Genomic DNA, 19,151 nt, shown 5'->3' with positions numbered 1-19,151 from the left:
TGACTGACTGCTTGGTGGAGAATTATAGGAAGGTCGCGCTCGGCGCTCTACATCCGATATGCTCTCTGGCAGGTGACTGCTACTAATACACACTAGAAGCTTGGTTGCTTCGCAAAGCCTGGTAGGGGCAGCCAAAACGACTCGAAGCATCGACCCATCTTCGCCCAGCGCTGTGGCCAAGACTTCCTATGCGCCAAGGCATGGCGACAAGAGCACCCCCCATGGGGACTACACAAGTAGTGCGGAGACAGCCTCCGATCTTTTGCCTAGACTCAGGCGGCTAGCACTGACAAGCCGTGAAGGACTGAATGGGTGGTTAGACCGATCGTGATATGAGACAAATCGAAAGGCAGACGAGAACGAGATTCGAAATCGAACTTTATAGTACAGTTCAATGCCAACAGCAGCCTTACCAGGCTCGGGGTATCATGCAAATCATATATGCGCCGCCCGATGCAATTTTGAGCTTTCTTTCATGCAACAACAATCCACAATCCACCACAACTATTCAGTGGCATCTTCCCACGTGATCATGGCAGGCAGGAAAGCACAGTACCACCATCCCGAAGCTCTCCAGCCACCCTTCCACACACCATCGACTTCTTTCCCGCTGCCGCAACGCTTCGCGATTCCGGCTTTCTCCATCCAGTCCAGAGCCATCTCGATCTCCCACGCCCATAGCTTGTGCTCATGTGCGACCTGCATGTGGAATGCCTTTGCACCAGGACGATAGACCAGCAAATGCAAAAGCGACCGAAGCACCATGGACCAAGCGTCGCCAATCAAATTGCCATGGATGTCGACCCAAAGGGGAATGCGAGGTCCTATTTCGCCGGGTACTAAAGCAGACGCGAGAGGCACGGGAATGTTCGGGTTGAGTCCCGGTTCATACTCGTAGCCGCTCGTCTTGGTATAGACAAGGTCGTACTTCAGCACATTTGGATCGACCTTCTTCGTCTCGTACCCAAAGCCGCCATAGCCCCATGCGGAAAGTCTTGGGCCTTGAGCATTGAGGTCGTTCGTTGGCTCGGGAAGGATTGGCTTGACTCTGAGGAAGCCTTGAGCACACATGTTGGTAAGGACGAGATAGTCCGGGTCTGATGCTACAGGTAGCAATTGCATGTGGTCGTGCGTCTTGAAGTATTCGTTGATCTTGATCCAAGACTGAGCAACGGCTTTCAAATGTCCATGCTCGTCGTATTGGGAGCTAGGCCATCTCCTGAATTGTCCGATCACATCGGTATGGATCACGTAATTTCGCCCGGGCAATTGCCGACCTTTCTTCTCTTGCGACAAGACGTGCGAATCGAGAAGGTCGACGGCGGCGCTTTCAAGAGCTTTGGCGCCGAGGGCTGCAATCTTTCGAGCTGCTTTTTCGGCGTTGTAATTTGCCTGCTTTGTCATTGCGACAGCACGAAGCCAGGATTTGGCGAGGAGCATGCTCTCGCGTCGCTCGTCATCTTGCTTTTTCTCCCCGGGTATAGTGATTCCATGGACATATGCAACCGCAAGTTCCCTTCGTTTCATATCGGCAATGGGTTTGAAGAAGACATCCGTATCTTGATCGACGAGCTTGGAGCTTTGGCGGAAATTGTAATTTTCTTCAAGCGCCTTTCTTGTTGGCGGCAGTAATGGGACCTCAGAGATGGTAGCATGCTTGACCAAAGGGATCGTTTCTTGCACCCAACGGAAGAGACCAGGCCAGTCAGTGTTGCCTAGGTCCTGAAAGTTTACAGTTGGCAACTCATTCTTTTCGTACGCTGCCAAGAATGGCTCCAGAATCGCCGCACGAAGCGCGTCCACATCTGCCTTTCGAAATCTGACATAGTGCGACCAACGTCGTCTAAGAAATTCGCCTTCGTAGCGGAAGCTCAACGCATGTGCAACCAAAGCCCAGTTTAGGCGATCTTGATTGATGCCACCACAGACTGCAGCCACCAAAGCGATAGCGATGACAAGCCTGTCAGCGTCTTTGAAAGCTGGACCGCTATGGCGGTCACGAGTGACCATATCCTTACCGCCACGGGGCATTCGCACCCTCCCTGGCGTTCCGAGGACAACTTCTTCTTTGGGCGACGCAGCGCCAGGCACAAAGTCCTCGTCCGATGCAGGCAGATCGTCCTGGTCAATTCTGGCTCTCTTCTTCCTGGACTTGTATCGGCGCTTCGGTGTCGCCTCTCGCGGCGGAGCTTCAAAGGGAGATTCTGTGCGCGTACGTACTTCATCCTCTGAATCATCCGTCCCTGCAACAGGTTGCGGTGGCTCAGATACTATTTCCGCGAGCCTATCACCGGGGACTTTGAGCTTGACCACATCAGAAATGGAGCTCTGGAAGACATTGCTCGAGACGGGCTGAAGTCCATTCGCCCGTTGGACTACCTCTGCCCAGTCTTGAGAACTCAGATGTTCCCAGGCGGCATCTTCACGAGCCAACGTACGCTCTCGTAACCGAGGGCCAAATAGAGCCGTATCTGATGGCTTTGGGAAGGTGGAGAACGTGCCAGTGCCTGCATGGAAGAGCTGATTTGGGTTCATGAGCAGCGCAACAGATGGATCGCGAAAATGGGTACCGTCCTCCCACCACTTTCTGCGTGGGTTAGCCCTTGCAGTGCGCAGGGAGCCAAGTGGACGACGCAGGTTTCGAGCAGGCTGCTGAGCTCTTGACTTCGGTTTGAATGCTCCCCTCTCCTGCTCGCGTGCTTGCTTGAGTTGCTTCAGCCCATCGGTTGGTAACAAAGCAGATGACAGGTCATGCTTGTATCCATCCAGCTGAATCTCATCTTGCAATTCTTGCTGTCCCGATTGAACAGAAAGCAAATATTCATCGTCGTCATCTTCAGTGTCCTCGTCATCGGAGGATATTGCTGATCTGCGTCTTTTGCGGCGTTTGCTCGGGAATGTGAACTGCCTTTGCCTATACAACTGCTGCGTATGCAATCTCAGAGCTTCGGCATTGGCGAAACCTTTAAGTCGCGCTTTTTGGTCGTCGATCGCAGCCGCCGCGGCACTTTGCTGCACGGTGATCGGACCATCTAGAGATTCTCCGCCGTCCGACGGTTGCTGCGTATCGCCTGCCACAGGACTGTCCACATGCGGAGCGGTGGTTGACCCATTGTTCTTCTCGACCAGCTGCTTTTTCGTGACCTCAGCACGCAGCTCGGGCGACACCTCCACCTCAAATGGGAGATGGAGTTTCGGGAAAGCCAGAGTCATCTGCTTTTGCATCTCCAGCAACGACTCGGAAGAGGCTTCGACGTGAGGCTCAGCCAGAACGTGCTTGACCATTCTTGCGCCCTTCTTCGCCTCAACGGAAAACTTGTATTTCTTCAGTCTGCCGTCACTCAAGAGTTGCTGTATTGTCTTTTCTGTTGTTATCCTGGCAGGGGTCTGTCCGTTGTGCGACTTCCTCCAAGCTGTGGTGCACACGTACCACAGCTCGTGATCGCCCGGAAAAACTCCGTTGCATTGACGTATTGCGTTCAACACCGTCTGTCGCCGTTCTTCGGCTGCTGCGCCTCCAGGTCTTGAGTTTGCAGCTACTAGGGGTGTTGCTGGATTCTTCACAAGTTCAAGCCCGAACGTGCCAGGATCTCCAGTTTGCAAGCCCTGGTCAACATCCATGAGATGAGATGTTGCAGCAGTAGGCTCTTCAAGGTGGTCAGTGGCACCTTGCCCAACTTCAATTTTGTTAAAAGATGACGCCGGCTGCTGAAGAGACACGTTCTCAGACTGTTGAGTTGGCGTCAACACTATAGGCAGCTTAACAACAAGACCGTTCTCAAGGTCCTCTTCAGAGTCATTGGCACTCAGGCTGGGCGGTGTGTAGATATTGGGGTCGGCCAGAGGCGCAGTCATTGCAGCTGGACCATGCACTGCTGTCTTTTGCGTTATACCGGGCAGAGGAAAGCCCTTTGCCCATCCACCATGACCGACGTGATGGAAGTCCTCTTCAGGACGAGCATTGATATAGGCCGTATCATAACCCCCTCTCGTACCAAAATGGTCCAAAGAAGCTGGTGGTTGAACGGAGGGACTCAACGCCTGAGGCTTCGTTGAACGAGCTTGCGGCACACTGTTATGCTCTTGAAAAGGGACTTCTGGTGTGCTGATACCATTCACTATGCCTTGATCCGTAGTATTGCCTTGCTGTTCCGATGGTTGTGGCTGTATCGGTGCTGCTGCTGATAAGACGCTCGTCACTGCGCCCACATTCATCGACGGATCGGCGAGATCACGACCAGGAGTTGAGCCATCAGTATTTCTGTGCTGCAGAGCTTGAACAATTGCTGCGATTCTCGCCAGCATCTCGGGAGTTTTGCGACCTGGGTGGTCACGAAGCTTTTGAAGCTCGCTGGTGAGAGCCGCTTCTTGAACGCCTGCTTCAACTTCTTTTGCCTCTTTGACTTTCTGCTCCAAGACGGCCATCCTTTGGAGTGCTTTTGCTGACTTTCGACCTGGGGTGCTTTGCAGCTTTGCAAGCTCTATGGCAGCGGCGTCGGCATTGAAAGTCAGAACCACTGATTCTTGGCCTGACTGAGAGACCGGAAGAGCATCTCGGTGTACAACGGCAGGATTACGTTGTGCGAATTCAGGAGCTGCAGCCCGATCCTGCAGCGTTTGGACGGTCCCAGTCTGCATCCGCGAAGGCGTTGATTTGACTGTCTCAGCCTTCACAAGTTGCTTTTGAAGTCGTGCAATCTCATTCAAGGTTGCCTGCGACTTCCGACCTGGTTTGCTGAAAAGTCGTTTGAGACGCTCTCTAGCAGCAGGAACATCCTGCATAGTGTCAGTCGTTTGCGTTGAAGGAGCAACCTGAGCTCTGTAGGTATTGCTTGGACTCATATCGTCTGCGGCGCCATCAAGGCCGGCTTGTCCAAATCCAAATTCAGAAAACTTTGGCTCTGCAAATTCTGCAGCGGCGACTGGTTGTATATCTGTTGCAAGAATGTTTTGTTCCGGAGCAAACGCGAATGGCCCAGAGGCTTGGGCGGACATTTCAGACATGACTTGTGACGAAAATTGCGGAGCTCGTTGTGGTGAACCGATCTCGGTGGTACCTGTGTAAGGGTGGTTTTCAGCGTTGATTTTCGCAAATGTCTGCGTACGCTGGCGCTTGTGCGGTGGGCGGCCAGCTTCTGAATCGGAGTTGCCAGGTTCGTTCGAAATCTCAAGTAGACTACCGACCCTAGCAGTCTTCCTTTTGGTTGCCTTGGGTGCAAAACGCGGCGTGTTATCCGCTTGGAACCAATTGAGCTCATGCAGTCGGTTGCTTTTGATAACTGCAATGAGCGATTTCCTAGGTCTGCCACGAGAAACAAATGATTCTGCTTTCATCTTGCGGGCGCCAGGAGGATTCATGTAGACTCCAGGCTTATCTCGCGCGATAATTTGTGCTTTCATGGCGGCTACGCGCTCCTGAGGCAGATCCGCCGTGTCAATCATGTCAACATCAGCCTGACTGCCAGGTTCCGCCGCCTTCTCTCGGCGAGCAGACCTCACCTCGAGCACAACTCGCTGCTCTGCGACCACTTGTGCCCATTTGTCGAATGCCTCGTACTCTTCTTCTTTGATCTCATGTATCCGAACGATCGGCACATCTGGTTGTCCTGGTAGAGATCTTCTGCTATTCTTGCGCTTCACCACACTCGAGGGTTGTGGTGTACTCTCGTTTGTCGTGATATCTGTCTCCGGCGTGCTTTCAAGCAGTGCGTTCGGCTCAACCGTGGAGCTCAACCGCTCCCGCATGCCATAAGGCCCTCGCGGAAGTCTTGCCGGTGCATGGACTTCAGAGCCTGCAGTCGTTCCTCCATCTACGGTCATGGCTTCTTCTGCCTTCTCTGTCGATGACTGCTCTATCAACGTGAGTGGCAAATCTGGCCTTTCTTTATTGGGCGCGAGTTTCATCTGCGAAGTTCGCGGTATAGGAGGTTTATTCTTCGGATCTCTGCCCGTCCGCTTGACGAGACTGGCTGTCCCTTCAGCACCGGTAGTAGTGGCACTCTTGTTGGATGAGTTCCGACGTGGAGTGGCCTTCTTTCGTTTCTCTTTCAATGTGCCGTGGGGAATAGGAGCCTGTTGCTCGACACCTTCTTGCACAACCATGTGGTCATCGTCAGTGCGCATGCGTTCAACTACTGCACCTTTGCGACCTTCGGCTAAGGTCGCGCGACCGTCACGACCTGCCAGCTCTTTAAGCGGAATCTTTGGAAATCCCCATGAGTCCTGGTCAAATTGTGAATCTGCATTGCTGCTTTGAGTCACCTTTTGGTGATTCTCGACGGTTCGGTATCGATAACGTGCGGATTTCGTGCTGACAGTAGAACGCGCCAAGCCTAGATGCCGCAGATGTGGAGGTTGGGAGTCTTGCCAAGCGTCGGTGAGATGGTTCGTGACTTCGTCCATCGGGCGTCTCCATGCCAGGCCAGTGGTACGTTGTGCAAGCTTCGATAAAGTGATGCCAGCCTCGCCGCTACCGTCAACGATGTCATGTATCAAATTTGGCAGCGGTACCTCTGGTCGCCAGATGGGTGGCACACGGTCTGTGATCAGATCGAGGTCGTCAATGTCATCATCATCATCATCATCATTATCACCATCGCCATCCTCATTCACAGGTCGAGTTATATTAGCTGGAGGCACCTGCACAACGACATCGTTCTCACCCTCGTCATCAGTGTCCACATCATCAGCAAGCAGAGCTTCGTCAATATCAGTGCCAATATCCTCTTCCCGAGAGGCTGCGCGAGGCTTCGCACTGTCCTTCAACCAGATCAGACGATCTAGATCGGCTGGATCACGTAGCAGTTGAATAGCCTGAGCACTCCGTTGATGTCCAGAAGAGTTGGTCGTGATGATTTTGCCGTCTCGATCGACAAGTTGGGCACTAACTCGACGCACAAGGCCGACTTCTGCTACGCGCCGCAGGCACCGTGCAAGCTGCTGCTTCTGATGCTTGCTTTTCTGTGCAGCAATGCCAAGCCCCAACCAGATATCTGACATGCTCATGATGTTGTGGTTCTCTCTGAGCAACTGTATGATGGAGTCAAACCACCTGTCAGTGTACAAGACTGGGCGGGTAGAGCCGCGTAGTCCAGGCTGGTTGGCCGGCATGTCAAATTGGTTCTTGAGGTTCGCGTATCTGGCTAGTCTGAGGACACTCGTCCTCGTTCCAGCGCCGACAACAGGCTCTTTCACGATGTACCCATTCTGCGCCAAGCGATCCGTGCGGTGTGGTACAGAACGCTTGTCTTGTCCCGTGATCTTGGTGACTACGGGTTGGAGGACGCCACTGGGACCGTGTGAAGCAATTGCCTGCAATAGTTGGAAGTCATGATTTGGCAGTCGACTATGATCCACGCCATGCCCCGCGACTGCATGCCAGATCCGGTCGAGTGTAGTGACAAGGCGCCGTCCAGAAAGTGCTGTTCTGACGGCAGGGGCTACTTGATCTGCGTCGGATGTGGAGTCTTCTTTGCTCGCAGAATCTCCAACTCGCATGACACTGATGTCTGGACATTCGACGAGCCATTTGAAGGCCGCTTGGATCAGCTCGTCGTCGACATTGGTCCGACTCTGCGGTGGCGAGTCCGAGAAGATGTTGTCGACTTCACCCTGCGTAGGCGGCGTGGTTTGGCTTGCAGCTTTTTCATGGTAAAAGCTCCTCACAGCGTGCTGGAATTGCGCGGCGTCCAGACCTGTCGATTGTTAGTATGGCGTTTTCGGTGATTCGAGACATTTTGCCGCCGAAGTTCATCTTGCGCGACAGCGACTCGAACCCACGTCGTTACCCAGGTGCCGTCGCCGCTGTCGCCAAGAATATCAGAAAGTGGATTGCTCACCTCGGTCGCCCGCAAGAGCGACACGGTTGAGCAGATGCTCTCTCAGGTCGTCGAAGTCGGCCATGTCGGCCGGTCATTTCGGTATGGCGAGTGGCTTTGCACGGCACGGCATGTGTTGATTGGTGGCTTGCAAGTGTCGGCGATGTGGTGCAGGTGAAGGGCTGCAAGTCTGCGCTTGGTGGGGTGGGGTCGGAGTCGAAAGTGATCCATGTCCATGCGGCAAGGACGGCGAAATTTCCGCCGATGGCCGCTGCTTTGCTTTCGAACCTCTTCTTGGCACTCATATTGTCAACACACACGACTTCGACCTCGCCCTACCCGCCTCGCAAGAATTGAACAATCATATCTCGCCAGAATGGTTGAGTTCGATGGACACGCAGCCAGCGAAGCTGAGCTGGGCTCAACAACTGGAGCAATGGAGAACCCGTGCACCAGAAATGCCTAATGTGAGCTTCATCGTCCATGAAGTCTCAAGTGACGTCGACGAGAGGAAAGGCCATGCTGTTGTGTGCCTCAATATGGAAGTCGTCGGTATGGCAGAAATGGTTCACTTTCATGCTATGAACGAGCTAAGCTGGAGGAGAGTAGGAGGAGGACTCAACGCTCGATGGCTATGCTTCCATAATCTAGGCTTGAGAGGCACTCCTGGCAATAGTGGTGGGCTGGGGTGATATCTCAGACATCGAGCTCGAACCTGCGCAGTATCGCGATTGCCTGCCGTATATCTGCTCATTTGGAATCACGATCATCACTGTCCCGCCAGGAGAGATGACAGGGACTCCAAGCGAACCTCGGAAGCGACTCGGCTGGATGCTCTGGATGTTGAAATGTGTGTCAATGAATCCGACCCAAGCGATCAGGCTAGTCGAGAGTGCCATGGAATACCGCGGTGGTCGCCTGACGCGGCTGCTAACAAAGCTGAGCATCTGATCGCATATTTGCCCGTGTTCGATCGTCACACTCGATGCTGTCAAACATCGACAGGTCTTGACTTATGGGCCAGTGCGCCATTGTGAAAAGCCTGGTCAGCCTTTCTACTTGCGCAGTGCTCGGTGACGCGAAATGGAGTCGTAGTCGCTCTCCCAGATAGGGAAATTGTATGCTAGTGTTAGGAGCGCTCAGCGATGATTGTCCCGACGAAGGAAGCGAAGCAATTGTTATGCGTTCGAGCATGAGAGGACATTGACATTGTGCAGTTGACGCGGAGTGCGGGTATTCTACCCCCGAAGATCTGCCGACTCCTCCTCCTCCTCCTTGATCTCACGTCTTCAGCTTCACCTTTCACATTATTACTACAGACCATTTAAACGGCAACTGCATAAGAAGCAGCTCGTAAACTTCGTACCGTCCAGATTCTCGATTGCTCGAATTCTTGAAACCGGTGCATCTGCATAGCGGGCAGATGTTGCGCAGAGGAAAGAGCAGAGGAAGTGTCAAGGGTGAATAAACAAGCTGCGTGCGAGGCACAACCTTACGCACTCCCACTCGTGGAGAATACACCTGTTGCATCTGCCTTCCGAATGGCGGCCTGCCCAAGAGCACGAGAGCGCACAACGACGGTGCAGGGAGACCGCTCGGCGGTTGCCTGGAGCTTGCGAGCTGTGATGAGTGGAGGACGGCAACCATGCCAAGCCTTTGCTAAAGGGTGATAAGCGCAACAGAATTGCTGATAATCACCTCGGGTGGGATGGTTGAGTGGTAAGATTATTCGAACCACTCAGCCCACCACCAATCCCGCCCGGGGCCGGACGAATGGGTGCTCAGGTGCTTTCGACTCATGGGAGTAATCGTACACATGAGGAGGGAGCATCTGGGGTGCTCACAGGGGCTTTCGACTCATGGGAGTAATCGTACACATGAGAAGGGAGCACCTGTGAGGTCCCGGATTAACCTGGCGACGGACCGGATCCGTCGTTGGCTTAATTCTTTTGCTTTTGCGCAGGAGTTCAATTCTTTCCGCGCGATGGCAGATGCTGACTGTGTCCGTGGCCCAGAAGTTTGCTAATCATTTTCTCTACACCGGTTCCTTCAGCTTGTTGAGGCATGTCCAGTTTTTGCCTCGTTCAAATTGTTTTGGCGCCTGTCGGATTCGAACCCACGACCATCTTCGGCATTTTCATTTCAACGCCGGGCCGATGAACCCGATCACAAAAATGCCGTGGCAAGCGTCTTCCGAAGTGGCCCTCAGCGTAGACGAAGTCGACGACGCGCCAGGTCTGACGGTAAAGAGTATCAACTTCTTCGCAAACAAATACGGTGCGCCTTACGATGACGAGAGATACTCTCCCTTGCTATATTCTTCTCGCAAAGGTTTGGCGAAAAAAGCTTTCTTCCAGACTTGTGGCTGGGATCCGCGTCGCGACGAGGCGATTCTGTATCGACAACTTTTCCAGCACGAAGGTATCGAAACTCGCGAGAAGATTTATCAAGGCTTGCCTCATGGTTTTTGGACGACTTGTCCCGGTCTCCCGGAATCGAAGGCTGCGAAACAGGACTCTGTGGATGGTGTTAAATGGATGCTCGGATGAATCGCCATACATAAGAAGAACAGAGTTGAAAGCCATGCACTGAGGAGACCATATGTGACTTTTACGAGCAACAGTGAGTGCGCTTTAGCCGTCTTTCCGAATATGGTAATCGCATTCCCGGACTTGTACTGTAGGGAAGCTACTGAAATTGGTGCAAACGCATACTTGATGCAACTCCTCTTCATGGACATATAGAACAGTATCAGCAAAGTATCTTGAATTTGCAGGGACCAACTGCAACACCCTGATGACTCGTGAGTGGTGGTGTGTATACCTCACTGAGATTTCTCAGTCGATCTCCCCACTGTGTCATGCACGCGCGCCACACCCGCAGACTCAGGTCCAAAATCCTTATTAGCCGCGGCTTGAGAACATCACCTGGGCAGTTCTACCAGACTTAGTCTAGGCTTCTTGAGATGGACCGCGGCACTGCTATCTACGATGTTCATTGACGACATCTTGGCGAGCGGTACGAGATGGCTGTCCAAAGCTTGTTGATGTACTGCTTTTCATGCTGTGTAGGTACAGAACTTCATTCGGCTTTTCATCCTTGTGGCATTGAAGACACAAGCTTGTATGCTTGTACGACCACCCACTATGAGATTCAGTAACGGAGCCCCATTGCTCCTCTTCTCAGTCGTTTCCGCTGCCAGATTGAACAAGTACGGATTCACTGAGAGAGTAGTTACGCCTTCGGGTTCAGTACAGGAAGCCAAGCCGAGCTCTAGAACATGCTCCAACAATGGACAAGTACTTTGCAATGGAGAAGAATATTTTGCCATTTGCAACTATGGCACAGCAGTCTGGGAAAAAGTACCCGAGGGCTCCTGGTGCGAGAATGGAAAGGTTGTTGGCCATTACGATGATGTGTGCTCTAGCGATGGAGCCATTGTCTGTCATGGTCCTTACAGCTATGGAATTTGCAACTCTGGTCACCTCGTTTGGCAAGCCACAGCTACAGGGAGTTGCTGCAGTGGTAGAAAAATAATCGATTACTGTGCATCTTCTGGGTCAGTCAGTACTTCTCAAACATCCTCGATACCATCCTCGATCGTCTCACTACAAATAATATCCGGAAGCTATGCGTCGCAACCACCATCGTACACAACTACAGTCCCAACACCAAAGTCGTCACCTTCATGCTACCTTGGAGGCGGTCCAACAGCAACAATCGAGAACGGCATAGTCCACGGCCTCACAACTTCCTTACCCGCAGCAACCGCTCCCGTGAACAAATTCCTCGGAATTCCCTTCGCAAAGAGCCCCCCAACAAGGTTCGGACCACCAGAGCCAGCACCACAGTCCCAAGCAATCCTCAACGCGACTGCCTGGAGTCCTGCCTGTCTCCAACAATTCGTCTATCCAATCTACGTCCAAAAATTCACCGAATATGTCTTCAACAACCCAAACCCCGAAGAAAGCGAAGACTGTCTATATCTCAACGTCTACGCTCCAAGTTCTCCAGCACCGTGCGATGGCAGACCTGTCATGGTTTGGATTTACGGAGGAGCACTACAATTCGGAAACGCAGGACAACCTTATTACGACGGCAGTTCGTTCGCCGCATACGAAGATATAATCGTCGTAACAATAAACGTAAGTGTACCTAGATCCATAATAAAAAAAAACGAACCTTCTCCATCATATATATATCATCCCACCAACTAACAGTCCTCCCTCCCTTCGACACAGTACAGAACCAACATCTTCGGCTTCGCCACAACCCCCGAACTCCCCCTCACACAACGAAACCTGGGGTTTTTAGACCAACGCTTCGCCCTCGAATGGGTACAACGCAACATCCAAAACTTCGGAGGTTCGCCAGAGAAAGTGACGGTTTTGGGGGAATCGGCGGGCGCCTGGTCTGTCGACACTCTCCTCACTTCATACTCTCGCGACGACGAAAAACCTCCTCCGTTCCGCGCCGCGATTCTGGAGTCAGGGCAGATTTCGTATAATCCGCAGCCGAGACCGAGTACGTTTGAGAGTTGGTATAGAGTTGCTGAGGTTTTGAAGTGTGAGGGAAGGTATGAGAGTAATTTGACGTGTTTGAGAGAGGCGGATGCTAGGATGATCACGGATGTTATTGAGAAGGAAAGTCTGACTTTTAATCCGGTTTGGGATGATTTTACTTTTTTTGTGAATGCTGCGGAGAGGAGGGCGAAGGGGCAGATTCCGAGGATTCCGGTGCTTGGAGGGTCGAATTCGCAAGAGGGACGGTATGAGATGTGGACGATGCATATCCGATGTGCTACGCTGATGTTGATGAATAGAATTTTCGAGATCGGGGTGAATAGTTCGGCGGCTTTCGTCGCAGAGATTACCGCCAACTATACACCTCTCGTCGAAACGATCACAGCCGCATATCCTCTGAACGCGACCGACTCCGGGCCAACGGGATATGAGCAAGTTTCTCAAATCTTCACCGAGTATGTTTTCCAGTGCACGCAAGCGCTTTGGGCAAATGCCTCTGCTGCGGCAGGAATTCCTACTTGGCGCTACTACTTCAATGCCTCCTTCTCCAACACCCAACCTGCACCAAATCTCGGAGCGTTTCATAGCAGCGAGATTCCCATCGTGTTCGGAACGTTCAATCAGACCAATAGCACGACGCAGGAATATGCTCTTTCGAGAACGATGATGGGAATCTGGGCTCGATTCGCCCGCAATCCTGAAGCAGGTCCCGGTTGGAATGCCGTTGGCACGGGTTCTTCGGCTGCTGTGCTTGTTGGAGGATCCAGCACTTCTGAGGGAGGTCTCTATTACGGAGAGAATGGGACGCGCTCGGAAGGCAACTTCGATCTTGCTGTTCTGGGCAATCGAGGAAATGTCCTCGGATCTGGAGTGACTGTGATCGACTCGCAAGAGGTCGATTATCGTTGCGGCCTGTTCCATCTGACTTATCAAGCGATCGTGAACATGGACCAGCAGAGCGCAGCTGAGGAAGCCGAGGCCGCTCAATCGGGCTAAGCAGCGTGGATGCTTTCATTTCGTTTATGACTGACGACGTACAAGACTCATCATGGTTGTCAAAAGCTGGTGGTATTTGTGTAATGTTTTAGTTGTAGCTCGCTCATCGAAGTCCAGCAAAAAGTTCTTTGAGCTCCATCGCTGATGCTTCAAACTCTTCATCAGATGAACGATCTGAGCCGAAAGCGAATTCTTCTTCGTCGATCATAACGCCTGTTGCAAAGCGGTGGAGAGGTAACTCCAGACCAGCGGCAAGAAATGAATCCTTGAAAGTTTGGACTTCGTCGAGGCGTCTTGCCCTTCTCCCACGCTGCACTATTCTGAGGCTGTAGAAGGTCAGCTACGATTTCGGACAAGATCATGACAGACGTGCTTACTCAAGGTACTTCCATGTCGCGTCGATAATATCGTCAACAACCTGATAGTCATGTGCTCGAATCTCGTCGAACAGGTCGCAAAGCATGCACACTGGAGCTTGGTCAGGATCCGGCTTCCAATACCCTTTCACGGCTTCTTGAAGGCTGTCCAAGCACTCTTCCGCGTCCTCAACATCCAAGTCCCCCACGAGTTCTCCGAGTAGATAGACGATGGAGAAAAGCCGTGCAATCAGCTCTATTCGGTCCTCCAGTGCGAAGGGGAATGCAAGGCATGCTAGACCTGTCAAATCTTGCTGCAAAAACCTCTGCTTCTGTTCTTCGCTGTCAAACTCCCAATGCGATAGTATCAAGTTGTTGACTTGGGGCGTGATCGTCCATCGAAGGGGGTGTTCATTCTGGTCCTCGGCCATATCTAGCTCGTCTTCTCCCACTTCAGAGATCTTCGTCTGCTGTTCCAGTAATTTCTCGTTTACGAGGTCTAAGTCCAAATTTTCCGTTGTCATTGCCATCTTTTTATCCTAGCCACTAGGCCTGAGTGGTGTGATTCGTAATCCTAGACTTTCGAAGTGGCAGTATTCTGCAAATTTTGGGCACAGGAATGTAGCGGCAGCGGGAACAAACAACCACGACCATGACCAGCAGCTGGAGGACATGTATGTAGATCGCCCAGCATGACGACCTGCCGGTGCGGCATGTCCGGAGTCTAGAAGCGACATTGCATTCTCACCGGAGCCGTGTCTTCCCGCGCGCGATAGGCCATGCAAACACCGCGTGGTAAGCAGGGTAGTGCTATAAAATAAGGAGTCTACACCCTCTTTCAAAATTCCGGCAGTATTGTCATTATACCCTGAGGAAGTACCGCCGAGCCCTGCGAATGCTGTTTTATCCAATGGGGGAAGCGGATTATGCCTGTATGAAGTTCAAACCTACCAATCGGGCGGCGGACGCTACTACTCGGTTCTTGACAGAAGTGAGACAAGTGCGCTTGACCACGCTAAACGCGGAGTTGACCATCGATGTAGGGATCCGTAGACGCTAAAGCGGGTGCGTCCCGTACGCGAAAGTTTCATTACGCTAGGATCTTCTATTACGCTAAGCGTTACGCGATATCTATACGCGCATCTTTGCGCGTATACTCTCTTCCTTTCTTTCTACAATATACTACTAGTACGTATCTACCCCTAGCCCCTACCCCTATTCCTTTGTATATACCTATATACATGCGCGACGAGCTAACAAGGCGACTTCGATGTCGCAGCTAACCGAGTTCCCTATACTACTATACCTAAGCCTATAGCTCTACATATACCTCCTAATATGCCGTAAGACATTAAGACCGTTACCTGGAATAACACCCTACTAGAGCAATCTATAAGTACAGAGACTAGGCTATACATCTGCCTATGCTTATGCCTATATAGAGCTCCTACCGCAAATATAAGAAGCGCCTCTTATAGGGCGAGTTATTCAATATGCCTGAGATAGAAATCGTAGTATGTAATCTCTCTTCTACCTATACAATAGGCCAAACTAATGCCTATAGATCTGCCTAAAGACTAACTAGGAGGCCGTACGCACCTATATAGGTGAGGTAACTTGTCGTATACCGGCAGGATCTAAGAACTTCGGTCGCTTCCTAGCTGCCTAGAAGAATAGCGATAGGTATATACAGTATTATACCTATATTACTAGTCATTGCTAACACTATAAAAGAAAAGACGAAGACGAAGAGACGCTAAAGGAGTTGTACGAAGAGAAGGGCTTCTATAGTATATAACTCTATCTTTGCCTATACGTATGCCTAAAGCTAATACCTTGTAGACTATCTGCCGCGACACTTCGGCTCTCGCTACACACATTATCTATAGTGTACGTAGCTCCCTGCCTAGAGCTTTGCCTATACTAACGCATATACAGTATAAGGGAAAAGTCGAGCAACCTAGGGAGAAGGACCGTAGTAGTCGGTATACGCCTAAGACTAAGACAAAAAAGTGCATTGGTAGGTTTAGGCAGCTCTATAGGTAAAGCTTTTTACTAATATATCCCTTAGATTTCTTCGACAATGCCTAGGATCTGTACGAGGTTAAGTATAGCTATATCTTTACCCTTACCTTTGCCTATACTAATCCGTATATAGCCCCGACGCCCTAGGTACACCGAGCAAGGGCAAAGCTAAGGGCAAAGTACCGGCTAAATCTGCCGAGACAATCGAAGACTCAGAGACTAAGTCTAAGTCTGAGTCTAAGAGTAATAGCGAGATGTATGTGCCGATCTATGCCTATGCCACTAGTTATATACTGACTCAAATAGGCCCTTCGTCGTCCGGCGCGGCAAGCACGGCAAGGTATGAATGGTTACGTACATACCTTTGCCTATACTAACGCCTATACAGATTGATCTAACTAAGGCCAACCGCGAGTTCCGTACCGAGTTCCCCGAGGCTATAGTGCCTTGCCTAGGTTGCTAGGCTAAGAAGGCTAAGAAGAGTAAGTCTAGAGCTTTAGCCATGTCAATGCCTATATTAACGCCTATAACAGACTGCAACCTTAGTGCCGATACCTGCAACCACACTAAGAACTATAACGTCGTCATCGTTACAGGATGAGGGCAAGGATATAGGCATAGGCACGGGCATAGGATAAACATAGGATGATTATTGCCTATATAGGTACGTATATAAGCATAGAACTAGCTACAGGTTGAAAGCCCCGGCTATAGTTAGACTTGAAATCTAACTACAGCCAAATCTTCTCCGTACTCGTAACTTCCTATATGCGCCGTGCTATAGCCATAGGTCGCCCTTTACAATATCGTAACTGCTTTCGAGGCTTCTAGAGTCTAACAAAGGTAGCTTAACTAAAAAACAAGGGGGATAACGAAAGGCTAGCGGTTATATCCTAAGAATAATATAAGCTATACTAGTACTAATAAGTACTAACAGCTAGAAACTAACAATAATTATATATATACTAGGATTTATAGGTAGTAGAAGCTACAGTTTAGACGAATTAGTATAGAAAGTTTGAAATAATAGGGGCTATATTAGTAAAGTTACCTGGATCAAAATAATTAAAACTAGTATATAGCGGGTAGGTCCTTTTTAGTATAGATACCTAGAATTTTATAACTGCTAGTTTTAGTCTAAAAGACATAGAGATACCGATCGATATTATACTATAGCGTTACTAGTAGGCTGGTTTTTTATATAGGACAGATGCTACTACTAGTACTATACCTATTCTCTAGTCTTTAGCTATAGCAGTAGGGCGTTATTATCCCCTACTGTTAATAGAATAAAGGTATAGTCTTTAAAAAGTAGGTTTAGGTATTCTTTTTAAGTTAGCTATATACTAGCGCTAGTACGTATCTTATAACGCCCTAAGGCCTATATACTATTCTATCGAATACGTTATATATATTGAATTATATAAACGTATAGAAGTAGTAGTACTCTAGTTTAATACTACCCTATTTTGATTTTTATATATATATATATATACTACCGTATAGGCCTATATACCGACTAACTAATATTAAACTATATCTTAATCTCTAGCGTAGCCTAGTATCGGGTCTCGTATTACTCGGGAGATAATACGCTACTTACCCGCTTTCCGGCTAATAGTGCTATTCTATCGGGTATAGTCTACGGTCCTACGGATCTACTAGTAACCCGCTTTTTTAGTTTAGTATACTAAGGTCGGCGAGGTATGTTTCTAACTAGTATCGAATTGCTCTAATACTATGCTATACTTTTAACGTAGCAAGCTAGATATATAGCTAATCGTATAGATATAGGTGCTTTAGCTAGGTATTACCTACCCGCTCGCCTATACTAAATAGGACAGTATAGGCTATAACCTAGAGATAATCGGCTTTCTATACTAGTAGGCCGGGAAGGGTAATAGTACTTATATCTACTACTTTAAAGTCGGTAGCAATCGCACTACTACTAGTGCCTATTTCGATTTTATAGGTTAGTTTAATAATAAGGATTTGCTACTCGATCGTATATATCTAGAAGACTAGTTTGTATACCTGCTATACGATCTAATTCTAGCTAATACTAAGGTCGCCGACTATATTATATTTCCGAATTGTAGTATATTAGACTAGGACGCTAGTAAGGCTCGTGCTATTACTATAGTCCGCGGCGTAGACGAGTAGTATATCGATAGTATCTAGAGAAGTATGTTTTACTATAACTAAAATATTTAGCTACCGCTAACTAGGCAACCCTAAGTAGTACTATAAACGTTTACTATAGTCGGCCTAAGATAGTATTATATACTATCGTAGGTTAGCGTACTAGCATTGCTATACCCTATAGTAGGTCGGGTTAGTTTGGTTTAGTTTACTAAGCCGAAATTCTAGGTTAGTTTAAGTTAGTTTGCTAAGCAACTATACGAGTAGCAGGTTAGAACTATAGAATTAGTCGGTTTCTAACAAGTATAGGAATATATACGTAACTTAAAGCAAGCCCTTTTTAAGACTAGTACTAATAGAATTTTCGAAGACTTTTATTTCGGACGTCTGATAAAGCATAATATACTATATATATACTTAGAGAGTATTTATAGCGCGCTATATAGCGCCGTATAATAGCGGCATATTTTGTATATAGAAACGCTTATAGAGGATACTAAGAATATCTATCCTACTAGAATATCTATCCTACCTACTACTATCTCGAATTTAGATATTCTAACTCTTAAGAATCTAATCTAGGGCTTTAAAATCCTTACCTATAGTCGTAACGCGATTTACGTAGATAGCTATAAGGACAATAGCTAAAATAGTATTAGTATAGTTCTAAAAGAGGTAGTGGAATTTAGTAGGAAATTCTACCTAGATATCTTCCGCAGTTACTACTTTAATAGTAATAATACTACTATATATAGTCTAACTATCTAGTATAAAGACCCGGCTAGAGGTACTAGCTATAGTAATCTTATAAGTAACCTGACTCTATTACTAGGAAATGTGATAAATATCTGTGCTACGGTAGGCTATACTAAATAAGTTAGCTATTTAGTAGGAATGGGCCTACTACAGTCTCTATATACCGGCTCCGAGTGCCGACTATGCCTCTAGATTTAACTCCCCCCTATCTCGAAGGCTAAGATACCGAGTAGAACCCCTATACCTTATATCTACTCGGTTATCGCGGAGCGCTTATAAGTAAGATATTAAAAAAGTATATGAAATATACGAGAAGAGCATCCTAGGATATAGGTCGTTAGTAAATAATAGTAGTACGCCTAGTTATTTATATAGTACGTTACTCTAAACGACTATGAGCCTATATTATCTCGTACTTCGCTTATAAGACTATATTATATACGACCGGGTAAGTATAGGAGGGAGGTAGAGGTAGGAACTTTAGGACGAGGTTTCTATATATCTTAAAATCTCTTATACGGGCTATACGTTCCTCT

General features: G+C 49.1%; 4 protein-coding genes across 4 annotated transcripts; 2 read left to right on the top strand and 2 right to left on the bottom strand.

Moving 5' to 3' along the window:
• Window positions 1-47: 47 nt before the first annotated feature.
• On the bottom strand, window positions 48-8,182 carry MYCFIDRAFT_171355 (uncharacterized protein; the record flags this gene model as incomplete). The annotated part of the gene is made up of 8 exons (XM_007924850.1): window positions 48-61; window positions 94-259; window positions 288-466; window positions 493-504; window positions 552-7,633; window positions 7,666-7,833; window positions 7,863-8,117; window positions 8,157-8,182. The coding sequence occupies 8 exons, from the start codon at window positions 8,180-8,182 to the stop codon at window positions 48-50; spliced, it is 7,902 nt and encodes a 2,633-aa protein (XP_007923041.1).
• A 1,344-nt stretch (window positions 8,183-9,526) lies between these two features.
• Window positions 9,527-10,584, top strand: MYCFIDRAFT_181686 (uncharacterized protein). The gene has a single exon (XM_007924849.1). The coding sequence runs from the start codon at window positions 9,992-9,994 to the stop codon at window positions 10,364-10,366; it is 375 nt and encodes a 124-aa protein (XP_007923040.1). The 5' UTR covers window positions 9,527-9,991; the 3' UTR covers window positions 10,367-10,584.
• A 524-nt stretch (window positions 10,585-11,108) lies between these two features.
• MYCFIDRAFT_186051 (uncharacterized protein) lies at window positions 11,109-13,336 on the top strand (the record flags this gene model as incomplete). Its single annotated transcript, XM_007924848.1, has 5 exons — window positions 11,109-11,196; window positions 11,481-11,962; window positions 12,059-12,585; window positions 12,640-13,063; window positions 13,139-13,336. 5 exons carry the CDS (start codon window positions 11,109-11,111, stop codon window positions 13,334-13,336), a joined length of 1,719 nt encoding a protein of 572 aa, XP_007923039.1.
• A 24-nt stretch (window positions 13,337-13,360) lies between these two features.
• MYCFIDRAFT_171353 (uncharacterized protein) lies at window positions 13,361-14,727 on the bottom strand (the record flags this gene model as incomplete). The annotated part of the gene is made up of 7 exons (XM_007924847.1): window positions 13,361-13,510; window positions 13,548-13,676; window positions 13,706-13,775; window positions 13,804-14,191; window positions 14,240-14,416; window positions 14,441-14,622; window positions 14,660-14,727. 7 exons carry the CDS (start codon window positions 14,725-14,727, stop codon window positions 13,361-13,363), a joined length of 1,164 nt encoding a protein of 387 aa, XP_007923038.1.
• Window positions 14,728-19,151: the final 4,424 nt, after the last annotated feature.

Source organism: Pseudocercospora fijiensis (assembly GCF_000340215.1).
Source record: "Pseudocercospora fijiensis CIRAD86 unplaced genomic scaffold MYCFIscaffold_2, whole genome shotgun sequence".
Lineage (NCBI taxonomy): Eukaryota > Fungi > Ascomycota > Dothideomycetes > Mycosphaerellales > Mycosphaerellaceae > Pseudocercospora > Pseudocercospora fijiensis.
The sequence above is the reverse complement of the archived record's forward strand: the minus strand, read 5'-3'. Positions and strand labels throughout refer to the sequence as shown.

What these genes read in the sequence shown, in the direction of transcription:
- MYCFIDRAFT_181686 (XM_007924849.1), top strand. Translation starts at nt 9,992, where the DNA reads ATGCCGTGGCAAGCGTCTTCCGAAGTGGCCCTCAGCGTAGACGAAGTC.